The 26,584-nt window shown below is 39.2% G+C and overlaps 1 protein-coding gene across 1 annotated transcript; it reads left to right on the top strand.

Moving 5' to 3' along the window:
- IFITM10 (interferon induced transmembrane protein 10) lies at positions 1-26,325 on the top strand. The gene is made up of 3 exons (XM_087716601.1): positions 1-94; positions 1,342-1,774; positions 25,297-26,325. The coding sequence occupies exons 2-3, from the start codon at positions 1,562-1,564 to the stop codon at positions 25,444-25,446; spliced, it is 363 nt and encodes a 120-aa protein (XP_087572727.1). The 5' UTR covers positions 1-94; positions 1,342-1,561; the 3' UTR covers positions 25,447-26,325.
- Positions 26,326-26,584: the final 259 nt, after the last annotated feature.

The raw sequence follows: 26,584 nt of genomic DNA, 5'->3' as shown, positions 1-26,584 counted from the left end.
CCGCGGCGCCTCCGCGAACTCCAATTGCTAAAGAAGAGACCGCGGCAGTGTTGAGCTGGGGATGCAGCACAACTGCCCGCCTCCCTCCCTCCCCGTAAGTATCCGCTCTCGCCCTGCTCTACGGATGGACGGAGGGACGGGCTCCGGTGCCGGTGGATCTACGGGCAGGCTCCATTTCGTAATTGCAAAGCCGATGGGATAGGGAGAGGAGCCGGCGAGAGAAGGCGCGCTTCTTTCACTCTTACACATCTCCCCCACCCCCCGCCCCGGCTTTTTCCCCCCTTCCTCCTCCTCTTCCTCCTTTCTTCCTCGCCACCCCCGACCGCGCCGCGACGCCATCCAAAGGGGGGGAAAACTGCTGACAGGTGAAGAAGGGGGAGGAAGGGAAAAGTCAAGCAGAAATGTAGCCCGAGATGAAAACGCTCAGTAAAATAGGCAGAGAGCGAGTGGAGGAAAGAAAGCCTAGGAGGCCGGGCTTTTCTGTCGCAGCTTGTGCAGTCGGTTCCAGGAACAGTCTGGCTTTCGTCGCCCCATCCGGCCAGGGCTGCTGCTTCGATCCTGGTGCCGACGCGGGACGGGAAAGCCCCGCGAAAGAGATGGGCAAAGAGTGGATGAGAAGGGGTTGGAGGGAGAGATGCGGGGCGGGGATGGGGAGGGGGGACGAGAACTAGAGTCTCGTGGCAGGGAGAGAGTCCTTTTCACCCTGAGTCCACACTCTCTCTCTCTCTCTCTTTCTCCTCTTTTGGAAGTCGCCTTCCCTTGTCCGGTTTCTGGAATGGGGAGGATGATGAATCAAAACCCTCAGTTGTGTTTACACGAGTGACCGAGGAGAGCATTGCTGTTGTTTTTGCCCGATCCGACTGCAAAGGACTTTAACGGGGGGAAATGGAACAGGAAACCAAACCCAGTAGATGGGGAGAGAAAGAGAGGGCTGGCTGGGAGAAGGCATGTGACGATGTGTCAAGCTCTTTGCCTTTCCCAGGGAATTAATGAACTCCGAGGCTGTTTTGTGTGGGAAGCAGGAGAGGGCAAGCCAAGCCTACTGCGGAGCTGGGACACCCAGCTGCAGGGAATCCAGGAACTGTTACACTGCTGCATACATTAATGACTGCTCTTGTCTGCTAGAGAATACTCCCTTTGTGGTACATGTGTTTAAACAGGCTCCTCTCTTTTCTCTTTTCTCCTTGCCTGGGAATCCCTCTTTTTCTTCCTCCTTTCTCTTGCCTTTTCCACTGCCTCTTTTCTGTTTCTGATTTCCTGAATCCCGGTATTTTGTTTTTGACGCTCACATCCTTTTCCCTTCCTGACCCTCCCCACTTTCTCCATCGCTGTCTTTCTCAGGGGAACGGACTTTCCTTGGATATAGTTGTGTAAACTGGGGGTTGCCATCACGGAGAGGCCACAGGAACCCCCCTTGGGCCCTCCATGTCCCCTTGATGGGGCTTTCTGGACTCGAAGACCCCCTCATGTACCCCAGCAGGGGTGTTTCGCTTGCATCTCCAAGACACCCCCCATACAGCAAGGGTCCCCGGTGCTGTCTCCTTCTTCTGCTGTGTGCCTGATGGAGAACAAGACCTGCAAAGGGGACAGCCTGAGACCACCGGTGCAATGCAAACACTCCGTAGAGAAGAAAACGATGACTAATCCCACTGCTGTAATTGAAATCTACCCAGACACCACTGAAGTGAATGATTATTATCTCTGGTCCATCTTCAACTTTGTATACCTCAATTTCTGCTGTTTGGGCTTCATTGCCTTGGCATATTCTCTGAAAGTAAGTATGAATCTCAGTCCTGCATGATTAAACTTGTTGGGTTCAGGCCTGTAGTTGGAGTTAAGACTGTGTTCATTTAACAAGACCAACTAATTGTTGCTAATTTACTCAAGTTTGGAAATGAGAACTGATTTCAAGGAGGAGGAAGTATCTTAAGATGGACATTCTCTAATAGAAATTATTTGTGAATTCAGGTCTGTGTTACAAAAATACTGTGAAAAGGAGTGCTGTTGATATTTTTTGGTGGGGGAGGAGATAACCTGGAAGCATTCTCATAAATGAAATAATATACCTTCTAGATGGTTTCAATAAGAAATTAAATTGTTCATTGCAATTTAATTACTTCTTTCAGTTTCATGACAAACCAGGAAGATGAATTAATTTTATAACGGTTGGATTGTAATCATTAGAACAAGTTGGGTGGTTAGAATTTAAGAATATATGTCCTAGTAGGATACAGTTTCTTCATGCCATTGTTATCATGCTACCACCATCAGAAACCTTTTTTTATATTCTAATAGCAGTCCTTTCATCAGTTTACATATTTTATTTATCTTTATACTAAACATGTAGAATAGATTAATATTTTCATAACAAAACGATAGCTTTCAAGAGAATCCACATTAGTAGAGAGATTTTGCCTTAGGGCTTGGGATTTTCATTAACTCTCCTTGTTTATAAAGCATTGGAGAAGTTGATTCATATAATTAGACAATGCCCTATCTAGCAATGGATCCATTTTAATTGGTAGCAGCTGCCTAGAACATCTCTCAAGAATTCAGGAATGGAACATAGATCTTCTGGTTGTAAAACATTTCATGCTCTGCCACTATTCCTCTTCAGTATTTCCAAACTTTCACTGGATATGTAGACAAAATAATTCTCATTTTAAAAGGCAGGAATATTGCAGGTTCTATACATTCTAATCATTTTGATTTTGGTTATCCAATGAAATGTTTTGTATTTAGTATTCTAATGGGAAAATGAGCTTAAGATTAGGGCTGCCACCTTGTGTTTAAAAACATTTGGAAGTCTATTAGATGGCAGCAGACAAATTCAGAAAATGCCAGCCCATTGCTATTGTCTAGTGGTCATCCAGAGTTCTTCAGTACAGATCTGATAGTCCTACAGAATCAATCATTGGATTCTAATCTTTAGGGAGAAACCTTTTTGCTTCTAGAATATGAGTGGCTACGGATGCAAAGGATCCTTTGAAGAAAAAGAGCAGCTGCAAATAATGAGCAAAGATTTGTACTTCATGAACAAAGATTTGTACTTGTCAGCTTCTAAGACTGCCTTTTGGAGGACCTCTAAACCTCTTATAAGACCATGCTGCTCCCTCCATATACTACCTTCTTCCTTGGGAAAATAAGAATAGGAAGGGGTGAACAGCACAGCTGCTACTACTCATATCACCCAGGCAAAGAAGAAGCAGGCAACAGTCCCCTGGGACTCATAAATGGCAAGGTTAGAAACTGAGACCTTCTAGCAAAACTCCTAGCTAGAATAATGGAAGCTATAGGAGAGGGTAGAAGTATGGATATGACATGTATTATGGATCAGAAAAGTAGATCTGGAACAATTTTGTTTAAAAATGGGAAATCAACAACATGCACTCATTTAAAGAGTTCATTTAAAGATAACCTGGAGACTGTTACATAGGTTTGAAAACTCCTGCTTATTTGGCCATTACAAAATTAGAGATGGTTTCATTAAGAAGGGGTGATCTGGCCACAGAGCTTCTCTATCTTGTATAATATTTTAAATGTAATATAACCCTCTAAACACAGCAAACCTGCTGTAATTATTTCTCATAACTGCAGGGGGAATATGAGACAGCTGGACTCCAGGAATTTCACTGCTGAGTGCAGCCAAAAAGCAAATTGTGATCATCTGTCAGTGATCACAGGATGGTAGCTCTCTCCCCTCCACATACTCCCCTCCCTTTTTTTTTTTACTCCTTTTTAATAAACTGGAATGAGGAGTTGAAAATGGCCTCAGAGAGGAATATATAATATGTTTCACAGGCAGCATGTATACTAATTTGGTGTAACCCAGCATATATTTACGTATTTCATCCCAGAAACGGATCAATTAATTGCCTGTGTCCAGCAACTGTAAATTGTGCAAGAGGGCAGTGGGATCATTTCCAAGTTAACTCTGTCTCTTTAGCAGTACAAGCTGGTTACCCCAAACTTGACTTAGAATAATGGGTTCCTATGCTCCTCAATTTTTATTTTTATTTTGCTGGGGTGGGGTGAGGAGAGAGAAGCCCAATGATTGGCCTACATTCCTCAGTTGCATTAGTGTGATTAGTCTGATTTACTGTAAAGTAAAGAGATTTCAGGAAGTTGGGTGTGTTTAATATGCTGAGCCAACAGCTGTAGCGTACAGGCTTAGCATTCTTTTGCAGGTAACCCCATGATACATGGATTACAACCGGCATCCTTTGAAAACTGGCTTTGCATTCAGTCTAAGACATGTATGGCCTTTGAAAAATGCAGGAAAGTTGTTTTGATCATAAGGTCCCTTGCTCCCAGTGTAATATTGCAGCTCCTGTTTTTTGTATTATTACATGCCCTAACTCATGTTCCTTGTGTGACTGTGGCAGTCCTCTGTGGATAAATGGATCAATGCAATGCTCTTCTTATAGCAATAGAGAACAGTTGCAAATAGTCTGTTGTATCGAATTTGCATCTGTGAGCATTGAGGACAGAGTTGGATTTCCGTACAAATCCATCTTCTAGGCCGTGCACTGTCTTGGCTATTAAGTGATCGCTCTTGGTCACATAACCCACTGTGGCTCCACGTGATTTCTCATCAAACTATTTCAGGTTACATTCCTGTGTTTCATGCTGAACTTCACTAGTTTTGTGCCCATGCACTTGCCTTGGTTTTAGTGTTTTGGAGAACATATTAGGGTCTTAATTGAGCCAGGTTCAGTCTCGGAGCAAAGAGATCTCAGATTAATGGCTGCATTGGAAACGGAAATGTAGCAAACAAAGTATTGCTGCATTATCTAAGGTCATGCAATAATTACCCTGGGTCAATTACAAGTGCCTGCAGGCTGTCCGTGGGTTAAGAATGAGTTCTCTTCCCTAAATCTTTAACTCAAATTTGTATTTAAATTGGAACTCATACTTATAAATGGGTTGTCTATTAATAAAAATGGCAGATGGCATTCTCCTTCCTTGAGCTGACAAAGTGCTGAAGCTGCATGTTTTTAATATACGGCCTGTTTTCAGCAGTTCCTACAAGCGTTTCACGGCTTCAGTGCTTCATCAGCTTGAGGAAGGAGAATGCTGTCCACCTTTTTTTTTTGTAATAGGCAGCCTGTCATATCTAGGGGTTGTGCTGAAGTCAAATGTTCTTAACCTAGGGCTGTCTATATATGATTCATTTTTACCTCCTTCTAAATCTCTGGACACACACAGTCCTAGGCACCTAACACAGGCATAGGTTTTTCCACCTGAGGTTTAGGCTCTATAGATCTTGCCTCACAGGTGGCAAATGTTCCTCTTATGTCATGTCCTTGCTCTTAATAAATTGTTTTTTATTCTCCTGGTTCTAAGCCAACTTATTGGTTGAAGGAGAAATGGGGGCAACAAGGGACAACCTTTGAAGCAAATTCTAACGTAAAATACTCTGCATTTATAATACTTTCCATGCAAAAGTTAAAATTTTAAAACAGGATGGGAGCAGAATCTTTATAGAGTATATAAGAGCACACCAAAACAGGGAACTGTGTTTAGGGTGTTGGATAAATTTCTCTTTCTCCACGTACATTAGGTTCATTTCTTTTTTTCAAGCACTATCCCAAGTTATATCGCAAATCTAGGTAGCTTGAAATTTTAAATAGGCATGGATCTGGTTCATTAAGATGGATGGGTGACTATTAGAAACACTCTGAAAAGTGTAGATCAGACTGGAAAGTTGCAAAAGAAATCAAACAACTTCTGTACCATTATTAGGAAAACAATATGAGCATATCCAGGTGATCAACCGCTCATCTCCAGGACATTGCGGTAGACAGGAGGGAAGCTAATTGATAGTTCTTCTTTGTGACCTTTGCATACTATACTAGGGGCTGTTCCTAATATCTTTGCCAGGGTTAGAAATCCGATTGTCTTAACTGGTAAAAGTGAAGATTTAAAGTCTGACAAATGTCTCTGCCCAAAGGGCTTGTAAGAACATTGAGTGAAAATAGTTTCATTCACATTACAATACTGTTAGCAAAGGGACCGTGAGACTAGGCAGAGGTATTGCATTTGTGGTCAGTGTGTTTATAAAAGTTGGCCTTATGATGAGTTGGCTAGGTTATTCAGCTACAGAATTTTTGAATAACCTAAATGATGGAAAAGCAAGATTTCATTTTGCTATAATCTAAAGCTTATCAGCATAGACACCTGAACAATTATTGTACCCCAAAAGGAGGGTTAGATTAAAAAAACAACCTAAGTAGTAGAAGATAATTTAATAGTTATTGGTAGATTTCTGGGGATGCAGAAATCTTGCAGTTGTTCAATACTATTTGGCTTCCTGTTACTTAGAAACAATAATAATCTCTCTTGTCCCAAAATATATGACAAAATATATGACGAATATAAGAAGCCGAAGAGGAGGACAACAAGAAATATATTTGGTGTGCATGCTTTTGAATTTCATTTAATTACATGGAAACAAATTTGCAGATGCTAAATAGGTGAGTTCTGATTATACTACTATTGCATCAGGCTTTTGATGATAAAGTTCTGGGTAATGGCAAAATAGATTTCATAAGCCTTAAATGTGTTTATCCATGTTTCAAAATATGATCAAAATATTCTAGAATTTTGATCCATTTTTTGTGTATTCAGTGTCATTTTTTTTCAAGACATAGAATATGTTCTATAATCCTGTCCTTCACGGTATCTCTTAATTCTTCATTATCTTCCAATGGATAAGCAAATGAATACTAACAATTTAGTGCCAGCATGACTGCTACTGAAAAGGGGACCAATATCCCTTTTATATTTGGTTAGGTTTTCTCAAATGCAGCATCTGCTGCATGAAGAAAGGTGAAATGATGTGGCGAAGGTGAGATTAATTCTTCCATTTCCCTAATCCCTTTCCAATTTATAGATAAAAACGCTGCCACTTATTTTTCACCCAGAAGTTGCTATTTCGGGAAGGGAGGAATTCTGTCCCTCATTGAAAAGAAGGATGGAAAAATGGGATTTCATGTGGATATCTTTTGTAAGAAGAGTAGAAGATGCTGTACCCTGCCCTCAATTGCCATTAAAAAAATAGCAGCAGTATCTTGATCAATACTGTGTGGCTCTCAATTGGCACTGTTGATTTCCTACAAAGTAGAGCACAGGCAAGTAGAAGTCAATGTCACCATGTTGCCAGTCACATATCCACCATTACAGGTCCCACCAAGACCCATCAGAGAACACTTAATGAAGGATCTCATCAAACTGAAACTGATTCTGCCCCGAATGGTGTTCTCCAAGAAATGTAACAACTGGGAGACATGGAATATTTGACAGTGTAAAATAGAAAATCAGGGTTTTTAAAATAAATAAATAAATAAATGCCGTTGTGAGGAGGAGTTTGCTAAACATGTAGCAAATAGAAAAACAAATGTTTATGTTTGAGGAGATTGAATGTTAATGTGTTATGATGGAGGGGAGGAAGTATCTGAGAGTCATCCTATATGTTCTGCAAGCTTTTTTCTAAGCCTCTAAGTGGCTCTTAATAAAGTTTAGTTCTTTTATAGTAGAGAAAAGGAATTTTGTAGAAACTGAGGCATTCTGAAACGCCTCAGGGATAGCAATGAAGTTCTAGGTCTGAAGAATTCTCCTACAAATTAAATCCTGGTTTGAATACTATCATTTCTCATCTATTTTGGGACACATCATCTTGTGTTCAAAACATGCACAAACAGGGACAGACGTCACATTTTGACACAATAGCCAAAGTCATATCTTAGCACCCCTGTGGTTTAGTTTATTTTCCTTTTTTTTAAAGGGAATTTCAAAGAGATGCCAACTTGTATCTTCTATTTTTTTTCATTGAGTGTTTGAGCATTATACTTAGAATTTTGGGAGAGATTTTTATCTTTCTCAAAAATTTTCAACTTTTATAGTATGAATAACAGTAAATAATTTTAATTACATCAGCACTCAAATGTTGTCATATGTCACATCCAACTTTAGCAATGGACATGTTTGAAAAGCATAGAAAGAAAAAGTCCTAAAGGAATGAGGAAAGATTATGCGATTTTATACTTGTATTATGTATTTTGGAAGTCTTTTCAATTTTGACATCTCCTAAAAATTTGATGTCCTAGGCAACTGCCTGGATATCTAAGCTTAGTACCAAGTGTAGACATAAATACTTGTTGGAAGCAGGAGGCTTGGGGAGTTAATGCCATGAAAGTATGGCATTAACACTGCTTAAACCATTTAAGAGCGAAGCCGACAGAAAACTTTAAACATGCATAATCAGAAAGGAATTGAAAATGGACTGACTATAGATGGGAAATTTGGATATACTGTATGTATAAGAAGCCCCAAGGAAATTATCCAAAACTCAAGAAGAGATGCAAACCTTCAAATGGAACTTTGAAAAGGAAAAAGAAAGAAAGAAAATGCAGTGATTTTTTTTCATCCTAACCAAAACAATTATGAACATAAAGAAAATTTAGAACAAAACTTATTTTTAAGAAAAAAAACAAGTCCAAAGGTACGCTACATTTTGAGGCAGAGGAACAAAGTAATTTTTGACTCCAATTTTGGTAAAGTTAGAAAGGTTGAAGAAGGCATCTTGCCATTTTGATTTAGTTAAATATCATTCAGATGTAAAACCTATTGGGAAAATGATGTTAGAAATCCTCCTGGGAAAAATAGTGACCAAAACTTTTGCCATCATAACAGCTCTGAAAAACATTGACTTAAGTTGACAAAGATAAATGGGTCATTAAGTCAGGTCCACCAAACCAGAGAAATATAGCTATTTGCATTTAAACACAATATAAGAAATGTTAGCAAGGACATGTGCTAGACTAGACAACTTTTGCATCTTTATAGCTGTCACTGTGATGGATTGTTAAGATCCATTATTACAACATTCTACATGGCATAGAGTTGGAAGATTTTTTTTATCAGTAATTTCTGCAGAAAGCCTTTAGGGCTCTTCTATCTTTAGGCTTTGATTTTATAGGAGAGGAAAAGTTGGGGAGAAAGCGGAAAATGCAAACATATCTTCAAAAATACAGAAAGAAACTGCGTGACAAAGGTTGAAGGCATAAAAACTTCAGGACAGAGAAAGGAGCATAGGAAATAGAATCACATGACAAGTATTTTATAGGAGGTGATAGTATCCATTTTGGAAAAAAATATCCTTTTTTCAAAATACTTGAGGTTATACAGACAAAATTGCAAAAATTGGTGCTATATCTGAGCATCACCTTCATTTAAAGATATTGGTTAAATGGTATAGAGAAATATTTTAGGCAATGCATCCTGATGGAAGGGCAGAGGCCAATGGTGCATTTTCATTTAAGTTCCTTCGAAGAGGTGAAAGGATTTTATCAATTGAAAGCTATATTTTGAACTGTAATGTTCAAAATTCAAACTGTAATGGATTCTGTTAGGTAAGCTCCCCATTGGGAGAGCGAGTGCATTCAGAGAAGCGTTGTGGGAGTTGTATAGGAGAACACACAAACCAGCATACAGAGACACTGCAGTTTAAATAGGCTTTTACTTTCGTGGAAATAGAGGTATCAGAGTCCATCAAACAGTCCAAGTCATACATGGATAAGACGGTCAGTCATCAATGTCTTTCAGTTAAGGGATAATCCAAATAACATACATATATAATAATACATAATCATACAAACAGTCAGGTACTCAAAGTTTGCTAGCACTTGCAAACCCTACAATAGCTGACGGCACTTTCTAACAGAGAGAGAGAGAGTTAACTTTCATTAACAGGATATTTTTGTCATGTCTTTCAAAACCTTGCAAATGTCTTTTTAGGCAGTAAGAAGTTGACTTAAAAGGATGTGCTTCTTTTTTGGCAAATACCAACAATGTAATGTTGTAAGCTGTCCAGAATCTCCACAAGGCTAGATAGATAGCAAATAAATATAATAAATAAATAAAATAAACCAATTTTTAAAATTCAATATAATTTTAATTATTAAGTCTAATTTAGATGTCAGTAGCAATTATCTAGTTAGAGTGTCAGGTAGTAACCGAATGATTTGTTAACCAAGTAATTGTAGTTTGACAATTATAGATAAGTTGTTCATTTCACTGATTTTAGTTTGGCCCAGGACATTTCAATGGCCTTATTTTTACTTGTATTCACTAAACATTAAGAGTGAATCCAACCAATGAGAGACCCAAGTGATTCATCGTAGCCAAAAGGAAGGGTAAGGTAAAGTTTATATCCTAAAATGAAAAGGAATTGCAGCATGTCAGCAACTTCAGCTGTACTGCAATTGAGCCTGAGATAAATTAGCTCAATTGTCCACTAGTGCTGCCATCAACTGAAACTTGAGGTTGTGGGGGCCGCTTTCAGACTGACACAGAATCCTAGTATAAAAATAAGTAACCTTAGTATGTACTGTGGATCCAGTTTATGCTGTGCTCAAAGTGGTACCATTCTTCTTCTGAGATTGCTGCTAATCCTATATTTCAAATCTAAGGTTGTATGTGTGTTTAGAATCTGTTCATGGCTACCGTAAAGATAATTTTTCTTCCAGTGTCTAAAAAAGGAAGAGATACAGTTTAGATTGTATAGTTCAATACTTAATTGGTTCTTTTCTTTGACCTTTTGGTCATTTTATCAAATTTAAGATCATACAAAAGCTTACATTTTTATAAATGTATAAGCCATCCTCCTTAACAGTATATATTCTGAATGTGCTGAACTCCAACTTCTAGAATTCCATGTGCAAATTCTTAATATCCAGCCCCTATTGAAGAACCCATTCCTACGAACATAGGAAATGTTTGTATATAAGATTCCAATTCCAAATTATGCCAATGAAGGATTCCCTTTCAGGGCCGCTAGCAGCTTCAAATAATAATTTTCTTCTGGATTATATCTTAAAAATTCATCTTCCCTGCTGTTTCTTACTGACTCCTGTAATTGTGTTTGTGTTTTGTATTAAACATAAAGATGAATTCAAGCTTTATCGTATAAATTATTTACATCTGAATGCGTGAACTGTCTCCATTTAAAGGCAATATGTCTAAGAGACAATTTTCTCTTTTTTTTCTTTTGAGGTTTTTTGTCATGTCATTTCTTCATGCAGTCACTTAGTAATAAATATGCATATATGAACCAGCTACTGCATTCTTTTACAGATAGGAATCAAGACATATAAACCCAGATTTTTAGGTTTCTTGGAATTGTAGCATAGGACACCTAGTGCAAACACGAACATGCAGATTAAGCCAACCTTGCTGTTTACTTAGTCCAATGAGATTATTTCTTAATAAGTGGGTATGTATAATTACAGTTTTAGTGAATGTTGACTTTCCAGTTTTTACTCTGAGAAATAAAAGACTTTGCAGCTCTTGAGCTCACAGGTGGTTGGCCAGCTGGCGGCAAGCTCTTAATGAAGAAACCCAGTCGACAAATTCTCATAATTTTATCATATTTCTTTGAAGAACAAAGATTTATAAAAATTAAGAAACATCAAGCTTGCCTTGCAGCTAGCAAAGTAAATATAGACAGGCGGGGCAGGGATAATGTTCATAATTGCAAAGTACTACAATTTCAGTAACCTCCTGAGATCTGGAGTTAAGAGAAACTGATAAAGAGTCTGTCTCTAATGCCATCATTAGAGACAGGGAGAAGGAACCCTTCACACCAGTCAGACCAATCAGAGAGATTAAAAAGAGCACATAGTGCCTCAGGCTTCTAACCAAAATCCTTTCCAAATGAGAGCCATGAAAGAAATCGTTAGATCTATGAACAGCAGATCTGTAGATTCATCCACACTCATTTCTGGAGTGTTTTCCTCCCATCTAAGAGGTGGGAAGAAGTCATGTTAGTATGAATCGTGCTTGCCTTTAACATGCTGTGCTGATGTCCATATAGTTCTTCCATGCAACATTGTTTGGTCAATGATTGGCATGTTTTCCTGGCTAACACTTCTCCATCCCCAGACATGAGAAACATCAGTTGCCATGCCTTCTCCATGTCAGATGGTTATTGTAAGGTTTAAGCCAATCTATTCTTTTCTAATCATTTTTTTTTATCAAAAGGCTGTCAATCTATTGACCACTTCATAGCAGGCAAGAGTTTGTCTCCCTTAACTGAAAGGCAGCAGGAACCTGGATTTGTCCAGCCAACATTTATGCATAAGTGTTCTTGGAGCCAGAGTTTAAGAAAGGGTCTTTAGTATGAGAAAGAAGTGTTAGACTTGAAAGATGCTCATAGGTATGTGATTTTTTGTAGACTGATTAATCCATCAACCACCATGTAACACCAAAGAGATGCATCTATAGCTGCTACAATAAAAGTAGTCCTAATCTACGTGGCATTGGTTTCTTAGTTACCTTTTAGGACTGAAGGCATCAGTCTGGGTCAGAGATCATTTAAAAAAAAGAAAAATGTGGCTAAAGAAGCAGGATTATGGTCTCCTTCATAGCCAAAACTGTAATGCTGAAAAAGTGCCAACCCAGGGGCAGTTATAGTTCAGCAGACCAAGTACCCCAACTGTGTCACTCAAGCCAATTCCTCCACTTGGAAGCTCGTCTTCTGTTTTCCCAAGGAAAACATTATGTTCCTATTGGAACAGCTTGGTCACCTCAAATCTTAGCAGTGGGCTGCCGACAAGATGGGGGCTCTTTAGTACTGTAAGATGATGTCTTCAACAAATAAAAGGAAAGAAAGTCAGGAGATGCTGTTTCTGCTGGTCTTATGGATTAATATCCCCTTAGAAGTCAAGCCTGCTCAATTCCTTCTGATGTTCTGGAAGCTTCTGAAGATGAAAGAGCATTTTGTTGACTAGTTTGTTTTTACTTTATTTGGTTTTGAATTTCTTTTAAATTAATTTGCTTATGTTATCTTGATTCTTGTTTTTATTATTACTTTGTTATTACTATTACAATTACCTTTGTATTTTGTAATTTTTATTAGCAATTTTAATATTTGTGTATTTAGCATAGATAAATATTTCTGTCTGCAGATAGATGTTTCCTGATGACTCTTGTAACCTACCATGACTCTTCATTGAGACAATGGGAGGAAGGATTTTCAACCTACCATATTGTTTCAGAAACACTGCTATGCTGATGTAAATGTTTTTCTGGGTTTCTTCATTTCAGTGAATCCATTGATTTAAAATGTATTTCTATCTTATAAATCAACATATAGTGCTGCAGCTGTGAGAGAAATTATGACATTTTCAGGAAGAGCAAGTGGAATTTTATCACTTATACAATGTAATTTTTCTAGCATGCTGCTGTATAGTAATTTCAGAGATAATTGTAAGATAAGCCCGCTGCTTCATTTTTAAAAAATGGTTAAACTCCTGCACATTTATATTAGTACACCTGGTTTTGTCTAATGAAAGACTTGCAAAGCTTTTCAAAATTGCCTGTATTTTCATCCCAAAATTAGTTCCCCCCCCCCCCATAGCTCTGAGTAATCAATGTTTTTTTGCTATGGCTGCAGTAGCTTTTATTTTTAAATTTCTAAGAAAAGCAAAAAAATGATGTTGCTTCTTCTAAAGACTTGTACGTCTTTGATATGGCTTCGGAGCAGAAATGCCTTTTACCCAGAAGTCCACATATATTCATTTTCCACTTTTCACAAAAAAAAGTATTCTATATCTCAATTCCATTATTTTCTTTTCCTTCCAACTGTCATGGCCAAATTATTCCTCTAATGCAGAGGTGTGGGAACTTTAAGTCTTGTGGACTTCAACTCCAAGAATTCTCCAGCCTATTATCTATATAATAGATAACACATTTTCATGAAATCTGAGCTTCAGTGATTGTTGTGGGCCTTTAAAATCCCTCTAGGAACTGTTGAGAAGCTTTTGGTATACAGAAGTTTTTGGTCTATGTCTCAGCTATGCATTACTTCTTATCTGTCTTATTGCACCATGAAAAGAATAAATATAGTGGGGGTCTTCTAAAGTTTGGTAGTAGTTCCACATACAGTAAGTATCGGATGATTTGAAATCACTTCAGGAAAATTGTATGAAGTATAAAATTATATTAAAATGTATGTAGACATTCTTAGTCTCACTGTAGAATAAGAGCAGGCACAGCTGGGTGCAGAATTAAATATGTCATAAGCTTAGAGTCCTTACGTTGCCACAAATGATTCAAGACCCTTCTTGAATTCCACTGACTCTGAATCTAGTGCCAGTTTAGTGCTGACTGTTAGGTGATTAGATTTTTGTGTATAGGCTTGAATAAACCTGTGCTATAATTTAATGTATGGTCCTAATCCTTGGTGCCTGACATTCATCAATAGTTTACCATTGGCAACTATCTATTGATTTTACTTGACTGGCCTTCTCCAAGCTGGGGCCTACCAAATATCTTAGGCTACATGTCCCAATATTCTCAGGGATCCTAAATGTGCTGGCTAAGAATTATCGGAATTCCTGCAAGTTTTGCATTAGGAAAGGTTAACCTGAATCAGTGAGCATTCATACCATTTTAGTTCACATTCACTATCTAATCTATCTTCTTGGGAATCTGATAATATATTGAATCTATAGAAGTGGTGGAGATACAAGTGCTGATTTTAAATTACATTGTCTTATGCCTTGGTGGTTGGTATAATGTACAATTCAGAGCTTCCATTGTTCAACCTTGTGGCTTGCATTATTCTAATCTCTATGTGCTTTAAAAATATGAGGTGGTGGTTAGGAATTAATTAAAGCAGCAATTTAGTGAGAAAAATCTGATTGGAACAAAGCAAAGCAAAAACTAGCATAGCGATAGTATAGATAGAGCTAAAAGCATCTCCAATTCTTTTAAAAATCTGATATAACTTGGGTTCAGCAGCATCTGACATGTTCGTGCACGAAATCCATCTATGTGGATACATTACAAGCCCAAGCAGTTGTGCTTTGCTATTAGTATTGCAAGGGTGCTGCGGGATAAAAAATGTTATTGATGCATTGACTCCTATTCCTTCTTGGACTTAGGATTATCAAATTGGAAGGTTTTCCTGTAGACGACATTATTCACTGAGTTAAGACTTTCAGCTTGTGAATTCTCATAGAACTCATGTTAAAAATAGCCTGCAATCGTTGGTACTTCTTTCTGAAAGGTGATTTCTGGAAGCCTTCAAGTCTTTCCTCATTTGGGGGAAAGTACTGAAGAAGAAAGGAACAATCTGCTATCTGTTTCTTTCTATCTCACTCTAATCAGCGCAAAGGACAAACCAAAAGATTACAAGAATGCAGTTCTTTTCTATATTGGAAGTATCCATCCACATGTTGAACATTTATACAGATTCAACCACAGCAGAAGGTTGAATCTGAAGTTTCAAAGAATTTGATTCCAAGCTAAAGTAAATGTTTGTAGTTCTGTTCCTTCTATTGCCCAATCAATGGATATTTGCAGAACACAGGTTTTTGCAGTGACAGTAAAGATTGCAATGCCTGTGCACATAGGAAGACAGAAGAATACAGACTATTTAAAACAACTCCACAAAGCAGCTTCTGTCAAATGTGTCATGGTGTTCATAAGCTCGCCTTGCCTTTGATGCAAGGGGGAAAATGAAGTGACAAACTCATTTGCAAAGATGGATTGAAGAACTCACTGTGATCTCAGCGGAAAAGGAGTCTAAACCAGTTGTAGGAAATCAAAGGCCTTCTGATGATACTGAACTACAATTCCCAGAATCTGTTATCATTAGCTGGAATTGCTGATAAGGGAGTCTGGGAACGTGTATGCAACTGAAATGTTGCAAGTTCCAGAGAAGCAACCTCCATTGCCCAGAACTCATTAGGAGAAAATACACTAGGGCTCCCAAGAGCAAGAAGAAATGCCTCTTAGGAAGATACAGATATTATCTCTCAATGAGAAGATTATTATCTAAAGTCCTTGGTTAAATGAGGCATTCAGTCTTAGGGTTCAGAAACATTAAGACTACATTACCAACCTAAATCTTACCCATGCATACCACAGCATTCTCCACTAAAATTAAAGTCGTCAGTTTTGCCAGATTTTGGCAACAAGTAAGACGCACAACCAAAATCCAGTTTCACCCCAAGCAGTCTCATGCTATCCTGTGGAAGCTAGGATCTTTAATACCTTGAAAGCCAAAAAGTATTCTATGTTGAAGGACTCGTCTAGCTTTAAAAATGTAAGCAAAATTGCTCTTCCTATAACATTAATACATTATTCTGCATCCAGCACTTTCATAGAGAAAAGATCAAGTGACTCTTGTCATTATCATGGATGTCCACAATGGTTTTAAAATGGCATTCATAACTGGACATCCTTAATCAAGGTGCATTGGATATATTGCATGCATTATAAAAGAATGGAGTTTTCTCATGGGATCACATCCACCATTTGGAAGCCAGTAACAATTGCTGCAATCCATCCCAAATCTTTTAGTTCTTTCCAGTCACTCTGAAATACCTTTTCTCTCTCCTTGCTTTGGACTGTCTTTCTCTTCCACCTGTGCCCAGCTACTATGCTTCCTCCAACCTTACTTCCACTTTTCCCCAATATAGGAGAAAGCCTACTTCCATTTCTTGTTATTCAATGGGATGGGCAACAAGGGGACAGGAGTTGAGAAAAGCACAGTGGAAATTGTTTATGAATGTGCTGGATATTGACCAGAGATATCCAACTTCAAATCCTTGTTTGACAACAGCTTAGTAGGTGATATCTGCTCAGTTTTTCCCCCAGCTCAATACCAACCCACCAACCACCACCCCGGCCGGGTTCTAGTTATAGGGATAAATATAAAACAAGACGTTGGTGTAAATTACCTGGAACTCTTACAGGAAAAGTGGGATAATTTGGGGGGAGGGGGGCTTTGGTTGGTATATTATGTAGAAGAACCACTTTTCTAATATTTTGCATAGGTTTAAATATGGTGACCCAGGCTTTATCATTAGGTCTGCTGGCATGTTAAAATTATTTTCCTGTACAATCTGAGTCACTGCCAATTAATTATCCCTCTTTCAAAATCTCATTGCAAATTACAGTTATTGATGTATTCCAAATTCAGGTTTTGCTTTTTCTTACCATCAGTTATGATATTTTAATCTACAAAGAGAAATAAGCAGATTAGCCACATTTTCAAAGTCTACTAATCCTCTCAGTGGGAGTTGCTGGTTTTTCCAAGGCTTAGAAGTATCTGTTGTTTCCCCAATTTTAAGGCAGCCAGCTCATCAGAAAATCGCAGCTCTCACTATGAAAGCAAACCGAGGATGCTCGTATCCCTTTCTCTGCCTTTCTCTTAATTCTCTCTCTCCCTCTCCCCAATGAGCCTTGAACCCCTTCATCAATGTACTTTCCAATTCCATGCCCCTTGATAGTTTGATTCCCATTTACTGTAACAGTTCTAGATTGTGAGTGGCCAAATGCAGCGAAAGGACATCGGATAAGGCAAAACAAAAGTCAATTTGCTTTATTTCCTGCAAGAAAAATCACCCCTCCTCAGATATGTTTTTTCCCATGCAAGAATTATTTTTATTCAGAATGTTGCATTTTCATTTGTGAGCTGTTTTTTCTTCTATGAGCAAGCAGGCTATATTTTTAAGCAAGGACTACCTTCACAGAATAACGAAGTGGAAGATTCCACATATTTAGGATGCACAGGATGTTGCTCTATGGCCTGAAATAAACTTTCAGGCTTTAGGAATTGGTGAGCTGGAAACACAAACTGCATCCTTGGACGTGCAGCAAGAGTTAGAGGTGAATGTTCGCCAAACAGCACCAAGTTCACCAGTGATTTATTTTATTATTTATTTAACAGATTTCTAGCCTGCTCTCTCTAAAACTGGCCAAGCCATGACAGCTCCCAATATAAATCCATAACAATAATCACACAAAAAACACGCATATGCCTTCTATAGAAATCAGACACTTTAAAAATATAATAACCTTATAAAGCAATGATGTCCAGAAAATAAAATCCACAGCCCCAAAATTAAAATAGCCAATTTTAAAACGATATGATTTTGACCGTGGGGAGGGGAGGGGGAAGGCTTAGATATAAGAAATAGGATTAAACTATTAAAAAAAAAACAAATCAGAAGAAAAAGTGCCATAGAAATAGCTTATAAGTGAATAGTCGAAATCTATTGCATATACAGAAAGGAGATTGTCTGAAAAAAGAGATCCAGGTTCCTGACTGGGATATGAGAGGGAGTATAAGAGAAGATTCAGATACAGAAAAACTGTGTTGGAAAGGACCTTAGAGGTCTTCTAGTCCAGCCCCCCTGCTCAATTACCTGCCCTATACAGGTAATCTTTCAGTTACGAGAGTTCACTTAACGACTGTTTGAAGTTGCAACATAGCTCCCCCAAGTATTTATGACATGACACAGTCCTGAGATTGTGAATGTTGCAGCATCACAGCTGTCTTTCACCTGTATGAACGACCGCAGAGGCACTGCAACATTCACCCTGCCTATTCCCCTCTCCCCAGCCAGGTCTCCACAGGCACTGGGCTTGTGGACACTCACTTACCTTGTGAAGATCTAGCGAGCTGTCTCCTCTCTGAAGTCTCTTTGCCTGCTTCGTGGCTTCAGGCCTTCGGTGCATTCGCAGATAACAGAGGTGTAAAGTACCACAAGATCACACAAGATTCAGTAGTGTGAGATCTCATGCTACTGGTCTTGCGTGATCTCACACTACTTTAGGTCACTGTTTGTGGCAAATTGAGGCCTGGATGAAATCTGTGGCAAAAGGCTTTGCAAACGGAGGGAAGATTTCAGTACTTGAGGCCTTCCCTCCCTTTGCCATTTCCTTGCCGAAATTTGCAGGCTCTGGTTGTCTTTGCAAGAAGCCTTTGGCAGCACAAATGGAGCCCAGGAGGGGCCAGCGCATTCTTGCCAGCAAAAGCTTTTTGCAAAGGCTTGCTGAAGAGTTTGTAAGCCGATAGGACACTTTGAGACAGTGTGATTTCACTGCCCCAAAGCTTCCCATTGGCATGAAAATGTTTTGTCCACTGAGTCTGGAAGCTTCTGGGAGCCGTGATCTTGCGCGGCAGAGAGACTGGAGAGGAGGCAACTCGCTAGATCTTCACTAGGTATGTGACCCAGTATGGCAAGATTGGGAGGGGAGAAGCAATTGTGGGGAGTAGGAGGTGGGATGGGGGAAGACCTCGGGTGGTCTTAAGTAGGTGTCCTGTTCTATCAGTAGCCCCCCCCCCGGCTTTCCCCACCCTGAGATACCTGGTGTACTTAATATCCTGTGTATTTGATTATTAAATGGGCGAAAGAAGGAGTTTTCACTGTCATTTTATATGATTCACTTCAACAAATCCTCAGGTTACAAATGTAATTGGTAGGCTCCATTAAATTCGTAACACAAAGACTGTTGTGGCCCGCCAGCAGAGCTGGCAGCAGATTCATACAGTGATCAGGTTGGGGAGGAACATGGGCCAGTCCTGGAGTCTGATGAGGGCTCTGTGTCGGAGGCAGAGAGGACACCAGAGCCATATGCCAGCTATCAGCTGCCTTCAGAGTCAGACATCAGTGAGGCAGACAAACTGCTGGAGCCTGTTCCCCTTGTGCGCATGCACAGAGTTGCTAGATGACGGGAACAACTAAAGAGCAGGGGTTGACTTGGGAGTACGGCCAGATGATGAATGGCCCCTCCCAGAGGAAATAAAAGAGGAGCGAAAGGGGAGTGGAATTTGCAGGAGACAATTAGTTTGCTTAATTGGTTCATGACTCTCCGAGACTCCTTGCCAAGTTCTGCAGATATCAGCCTGTCACTTCTCCAAGCCAGATAAGGTCTGTGCCTGTACATCCTCCCTTGAAAGACTTTGGTGGATGTGAATGAGCAGAATTCACTGTAAATTAATAAAAGGTTTTTTTTGCCGGGACAAGGAGTTTGTTTCATGCTCTTAGGAAGCCTCGGTCAGAACAAAGACTACCTTGATGATTGTCCATTGTCTTCTTAAAAACCTCCAATGATGGAGCACCCACAACTTCTGGAGGCCAGTCATTCCACTGGTTAATTGTTGTCCTCACTGTCAGGAAATTTCTTCTTAGTTCTAGACTGGATCTCACTTTAATGATCTTCTACCCATTACTTCTTGTCCTGCCTTCCCAGATTCTGTTTCTAGCTTTCCTGTGGGGTCTAGTCTTTCTGATCTGGCCTACCTCAAAGGGCTGACATGAACTCTTACAGGGAATAAGAACCTCTAATGTTGGTTGGTGCTGCCAGCGAGGAAAGTCAAATCCTAATTTAATTCTAGGAAAATTTCCCTCCAGGATGGCAGGGATAAATAACAATAAAGCCTTAGAGGGGAATCAGAACTCTCAGTTCACAAAATATATTGGATGCTGTGCTTTCAGGTAAATGTGTGTGAATGCAGTGATAATGATAAACAAGTAATGTGTATGAACTTGTGGAAATATTTTTGGAGTTCATAAAAAATAATCATTTGATCTATGCAGTTCTGCTGCATTACAGAACAAAGAGTTTTCTATGCATGCTCCACCACTGACATCTTGTGTTTAGCCTTGTTCAGTGCAAGGGCTATTCATCCAGTGGAAGACACTAAGTTCCTTGTCCATAACAAAAGGCCTCCAGCCATAAAATTCAACTATCTATAATCTTTTAGTATATATGTTTCAATCTGAAAGAATGTCTTAGAATAATGATTTACAGTACTAATTCTAGGATCCCCGAACAATGACCCTGGTCACCAATGTTCCTGCAGACCAGAGAGAGACAGAGACAGACAGACAGACAGACACACACACACACACACACACACACACACACACACACAGGCTTTGCTAGCATGAATGGGCAAGCCCCCACCCTCACTCCCTGCAGCCACCGTACTTACAATGTACTCCCAAATTTCCAGATGTGCCCACTAGCCAAAAAAGATTGGATACTCTTCACCATTGGTGTTCAGTTACAGCCATGCCGAAAGTGCCAATAAGCAGGTTTAATTCACACATTAATGTTAAGCCAATATTTTAACTACAATAAAAAAATGGTTAAGCTAACACAACGGCTTTCTTTACATATTGTATTACACTAATCTAAGGTAAACTACCTTCATCTTTTTGTTGAAAAATGTTCATGGGATGTTCTTAAAGTTGAGCTAAATTCCTGGTGACTAAGGGAAATATTCCTGGACAATTTTGGCCTGCGGGAAGGGGCACAAAAATGAATAACTTGTCAATGCCTTTTTCTGGGGTATATTTTTTCAACATCTCAGTCTAACCTACAGATCTAAGTCATTTTGTATGGGTTTTCCACATAGAACAAAAGCTAATCTTATAAATAGTAATTATTTAGTTCAGTGTTCTATAGCAGTAATAGTAATTCCATTCTCAGCATTGTTTGCTAAACATTTGCTTTTAGCTAGAAAAAATAGGTTATGCTAGAAGGTTAATATGTACGTAGCATAAAGGTAGAAGACGTAAGTGCATGTCATTTTATAGGCTAAACCAAGTTACTATGATGTATTTTTCCACATTCTAGAGTTTACTTCATCAGATGTTGGCAATTTTGTCCTAAATGCAAATAAAATGGTTTTCTCCAAAGTTTTAAGATACATTTGTGACATACAGATAACCAGCTTATGGAGCAAGTTAAAGGAATTAAGCACCTAGAGCTTGTATCCAGGCCAATCATGCTTCCTCTGTGGCCCAAAAGAGCCTTTCAGCCATTTCAAAACTTCATCACACACAGAGAAGGTACAGGTAGTCCTTGACTTACAACCGTTCATTTAGTGGCTATGCAAAGTTACAGCCGCACTGGAAAAAGTGACTTAGGACTGTTTTTCACTCTTACAACCGTTGCAACATCCCCAGGGTCACATGACCAAAATTCAGGCGCTTGGCAACTGGTTCATATTTATGACAATTGCAGTGTCTCAGGGTCATGTGATTTGCAACCTTCTGACAAGCAAAGTCCACGGGGTAGCCAGATTCACTTAACAACCATTTTACTAACTGAGCCATGGTGGTGCCGTGATTAGAATGCAGTACTGCAGGCTACTTCTGCTGATTGTCAATTGCCTGCAGTTCGATTCTCACTGGCTCCAGGTTGACTCAGCCTTCCATCTTTCCAAGGTTGGTAAAATGAGGACCCAGATAGTTGGGGGCAATATGCTGACCCTGTAAAACTACTTAGAGGGGGTTGTAAAGTACTGTGAAGTGGTATATAAGTCTAATTGCTATTGCCTAATTTAACGACTGCAGTGATTCTCAACAACTTTGGCAAGAAAGGTCGTAAAATGTTACAAAACTCACAACCAATGCCTCACTTAGCAACATAAATTATGGGCTCCATTATGATCGTACATCGAAGATTACCTGTACTTCATCACAGCCCCCATTAAATTATTTACAACAGATTCTTATACAGACTGCAATTGGGCTTATATTCTAATTTTGGAGGTCCATGCCAAACCCTGTTCCACTATCAGAATCCCTGATTTTTGACTCTTAATGTAGACCTGAGATTAGAGGTCGAATTGTTTAGAATCAGAGCTAAAATCTGGCAAGCTGTTTTATTAACATTGCTAAAGATCCATCTGGCTCCAGCCAGACTGCTTTCCTTTCTAATATCTGACAATCTTAGGTCACACTGATGGAGGAGTCTTATGAATCAATGGCGATCATATGTCCCTCTCCAGAATATTTGTTATTGTTAGAGTGAGATAAAGCCAAAGAAATAATCACCGAGCAGGAGATTCAAGATACAGGGTGACAAAATGATTTAATTCAACCTTCAGGAATGTATCACCATCTCAGGGAGATCCAGAGTGCCTCCCTGCAACTTATCCATTTTCAATTACATGAATATTGATGAGCTCTTCTTCAGGACGTGCTTTAATGTCCTCCATTCTGCATTCTTTGGGAATAGATAAAATACTGTTGCAATCTCTCAGAGATTTTTGCCTCAGCAAAGTGAGGGAGGTGCAAACACTCTTTTATGCTGCAAGCTTCAGGCTGCCTCTCCTCTGAGGCTAATTTCCCAGATCACGTTTTGTATTGATTATTTATTTGCTGACAGGCACTAGAGAGTAATGTACTTAGATGCAACCTTTTTTTTTTTTTTTTTTTTTGCAGCTCGAATCTATTACTGTATCTTTAATGGACCGGAGCAAATAGCTAATCATATTGTCTAAAATTGTGTGGCGTGGATGATGGTTGCAACGCAAACTTTGCCATTCTCAGAAATAGGCTGCTAGCATTTTTGCATCCACTGAATAGGAAAGGGAATGGCTCAGTCATTTATATTGTGGGACAAAGGTCATGGGGGGTATTTGGAGTAAGAGAGACCCCTTGGGATCAATTCGCTTCTTTCTGGCCTTTCCAGAATATAATACTTCCCCTCTTGACCCTGTGAATTGATTTATGGCAACTGGCCAGTCATGTTAAGAGCCAGGTTGGTTGTTCATAGAATTTGTATTGAGAAAAAAAAATCAGATTGCCATATTAATAGGTTGCAGCCACAAAACCTTGTGAAAGTTCAAGATAAATAAGGACATTATGACAAAAACTGGTCTCCAAATCACTAGTTACTGAAATTCCAGTAGGATGCTACTGAATTAAAATATTTTTAAAGGTCCAGTTATATAAGTCTGACCATGAAGTACAACAATAATTACTTTCATCTCCATCACAAATTTTAATTAATGTAATATAGCTAGAATGAATGGTTTATTCCTGCTGTCATAAATGATCACTATGTTTCTTCTGCATTGATTTAAATGTGTTGTCCCAAACTGTACCTTTGCTATTTTATTGCCACTTGACCTCATTTATTACCGTTCCCTCCTTCCACCCGTACACATATATATCTGCCAATTGAGACAAATGCCTTCTATGTCTGATGAAGTGAATTGTAGCTGACGAAAACTTTGACCAAGCACTATAGCAGAATTGTGTAATGCACAGAATTCGTAGGCATACTTGAAATTTAAATCTACATGCCCATAGAGCATGGGCACCTGGAACAATTCTCAATGATACAACTTTGGATTCTCACGCTATTCATTTTCAAGCTCTTATTCTAAAATATATTGGTTTCACAAGAATCACTCCAAAATATGCTGCTTTAACATGTCTTAAGAATAATCGTGATGTGCAGGATAATATATAAATCCATTCTAAGAAACAATTCTACCTTTCTCTATTCCTGTTAAACTGTAGATGTTCTACAGAAGATCCTGTTAGCTCAATTCTCTTAATAGTCTGTTAGTCCTATCAGGGACGCGGTGGCTCAGTGGCTAAGATGCTGCGCTTGTCGATCAGAAAGGTCGGCAGTTCGAATCCCTAGCACCGCATAACAGAGTGAGCTCCCGTTATTTGTCCCAGCTTTTGCCAACCTAGCAGTTCGAAAGCATGTGAAAATGCAAGTAGAAAAATAGGGACCACCTTTGGTGGAAAGGTAACAGTGTTCCGTGCACCTTCGACATTTAGTCATGCCGGCCACATGACCACGGAGATGTCTTCGGAAAGTGCTGGCTCTTTGGCTTTGAAACAGAGATGAGCACTACCCCCTAGAGTCAGCAATGACTAGCACATATGTGCGAGGGGAACCGTTACCTTTACTTTTTACCCATCAAAACTTCTTATCGCAAGGAAAACCTGTGGCATGTTTCACCTTCTCTTTGAAAAGTACTGCAGTTGCCTAACTAGTAGGAACAGAATATGCATGCACACAAATATATACAGATTTCAGGCTTTAAAATAACTTGAAGAGGAGGCATTTCCAGGTTTCAAGACCATGAAGTGGCAGATCTCATGAAAATAAAACATCTTTTCAGTGCGTACAATGGGTTTCCTCTCCCACGTGACACCTCAGCCCATGTCAAGGTCTTAATGGCACATTCACCCACATCTCATTTTCACCCCATGATCTACATCCCAAACAGTAGATTTTGAAACCCACAGAATTGTTGAGAATTGCAGCCCCCTTACCATTTTTTCTTCTTCTAAGCAAAGCTAATTAGTACCATTCACCTTTGTCATTGATCAAACTGTTCCCAATTCATCACCTTCCACCTTCTCATTGAGAGGGCTTTTTCCTTTACGTGGAAACAAATACAGCAGTCCTGCCCTTACTGCTCGAGACTGAAAGGAGTAGCTGGGGTCTCCAGCCAGAGGAAATACTATTGCTGGATGTGAGGTGCTAGCAGCAAATTTCAAGGTCTTTCTGTTTGTTGGGTTCAAGTCAGAACTTTGCTTAAAATGGCAAAAATAGAAATGGTCCTGGACAATTGGTCTTGTTTTGGAGTTTTAAACTCGCCCTTATTTCTTAGCTTCCTTTTTTTAAAAACCTGTATTCCTAAATTTGTTTCTTTGTTCTTGTTCTTTCCAGGTGCGAGATAAAAAACTCCTCAACGATTTGAATGGTGCTGTGGAAGATGCCAAGACTGCCCGCCTTTTTAACATTACCAGCTCGGCACTTGCCACCTTCTGCATCATCCTTGTCTTTATCTTCCTACGATACCCACTCACTGACTACTAGAACATGGCTCAGCCATTGCTGCTCAAAGTCCTCCGTGCCACCAGTAGCTGCCGTGGAGTTTCTCACCTAAGGGACACAAACAACAATAGCCCCATCTTAATGGCAGATGCTCCCTCTCCTCAATACTAAAAGTATGCTGCAAGCTTCAACATATACTCACCCTCTGCCCCACCCACCCCTGTCTGCACCCAGCCTGGCTGGAATGCAAACTTAAGTAGCAGAAACTTTTAGTTTTACATTTTGTACACAAAATATTTATTTTCTTGAAAAAGAAGTAGGATTTGATGGTGGGAATGGTTTTTTTTTCCCCCCTGGTCCAAGGAGAGAGATAGTACCAGAGCCTCAGATGAATGTTACACAACCAGGCTGAGTACAAATTGCAATTGAAAATTTGGGGTGGATAATTCTGTTGAGGAATCCAGAGGAATTTTTGGGCCCTACAACCAAGTCTGTATACAACTTCCATTCCATTGCAGAGGACAGAATGAGCTAAGGAAGAGGCATGACTTTGTGGAACTTAATCCATTGCATCTGGACTGCTGCTTTGTCTTTGCCTAACTGCCTCCCTGTTCTGTATCCCCAACACACATCCTTTGCTATGTATGTTTTATTGGTTTTTACATTTGACTGAAGCCCAAAATAGCTTGCCAACAAAGAAACAAAAGCAAAAAAGAACAACCATCAGGAAATTTGGATTCCTCGGAATTTATTCTCAACTTCTCCTGATCAATTCTAGAGTTTTCCAAAGTAAATAGAAAAAAAGTTTTCTTTGGAACCTCATGGAGACCCTGAAAATTTACATAGTTCTTGTATCGCTGCCAACTTTCAATAAAGAAAAAAAGCCTCTAACCATCAAATAATGAATTACTACAAAGTTCATGTTTCTGTCTCATCTTTTTACTCTCTAATAGGAGAAAGCTATAGTATACTTCTGAAACCCTTTTGAAGCTGTTTGATTTTATTTACCACACACACATTGCTTGAATATTATGTTAATATCACTAATATTAAAGGGAAAAGTGGTTTCCTTCCCCCCTTTTAAGTTGCATAATGTACCAATGCAGAAAACACAAAGTATATTGTTTATTTTTTATTTATTCTAGGATTGGAGGAGTATAGTGCTTTGTTTGATAACAGA

Source organism: Thamnophis sirtalis, unplaced genomic scaffold, assembly GCF_051295495.1.
Source record: "Thamnophis sirtalis isolate CommonGarterSnake01/CBP01778 unplaced genomic scaffold, rThaSir2_p1.2 scaffold_1, whole genome shotgun sequence".
Classification (NCBI taxonomy): domain Eukaryota; kingdom Metazoa; phylum Chordata; class Lepidosauria; order Squamata; family Natricidae; genus Thamnophis; species Thamnophis sirtalis.
Note: the sequence above shows the minus strand (reverse complement) of the source record. Positions and strands in the feature narration are given on the sequence as shown.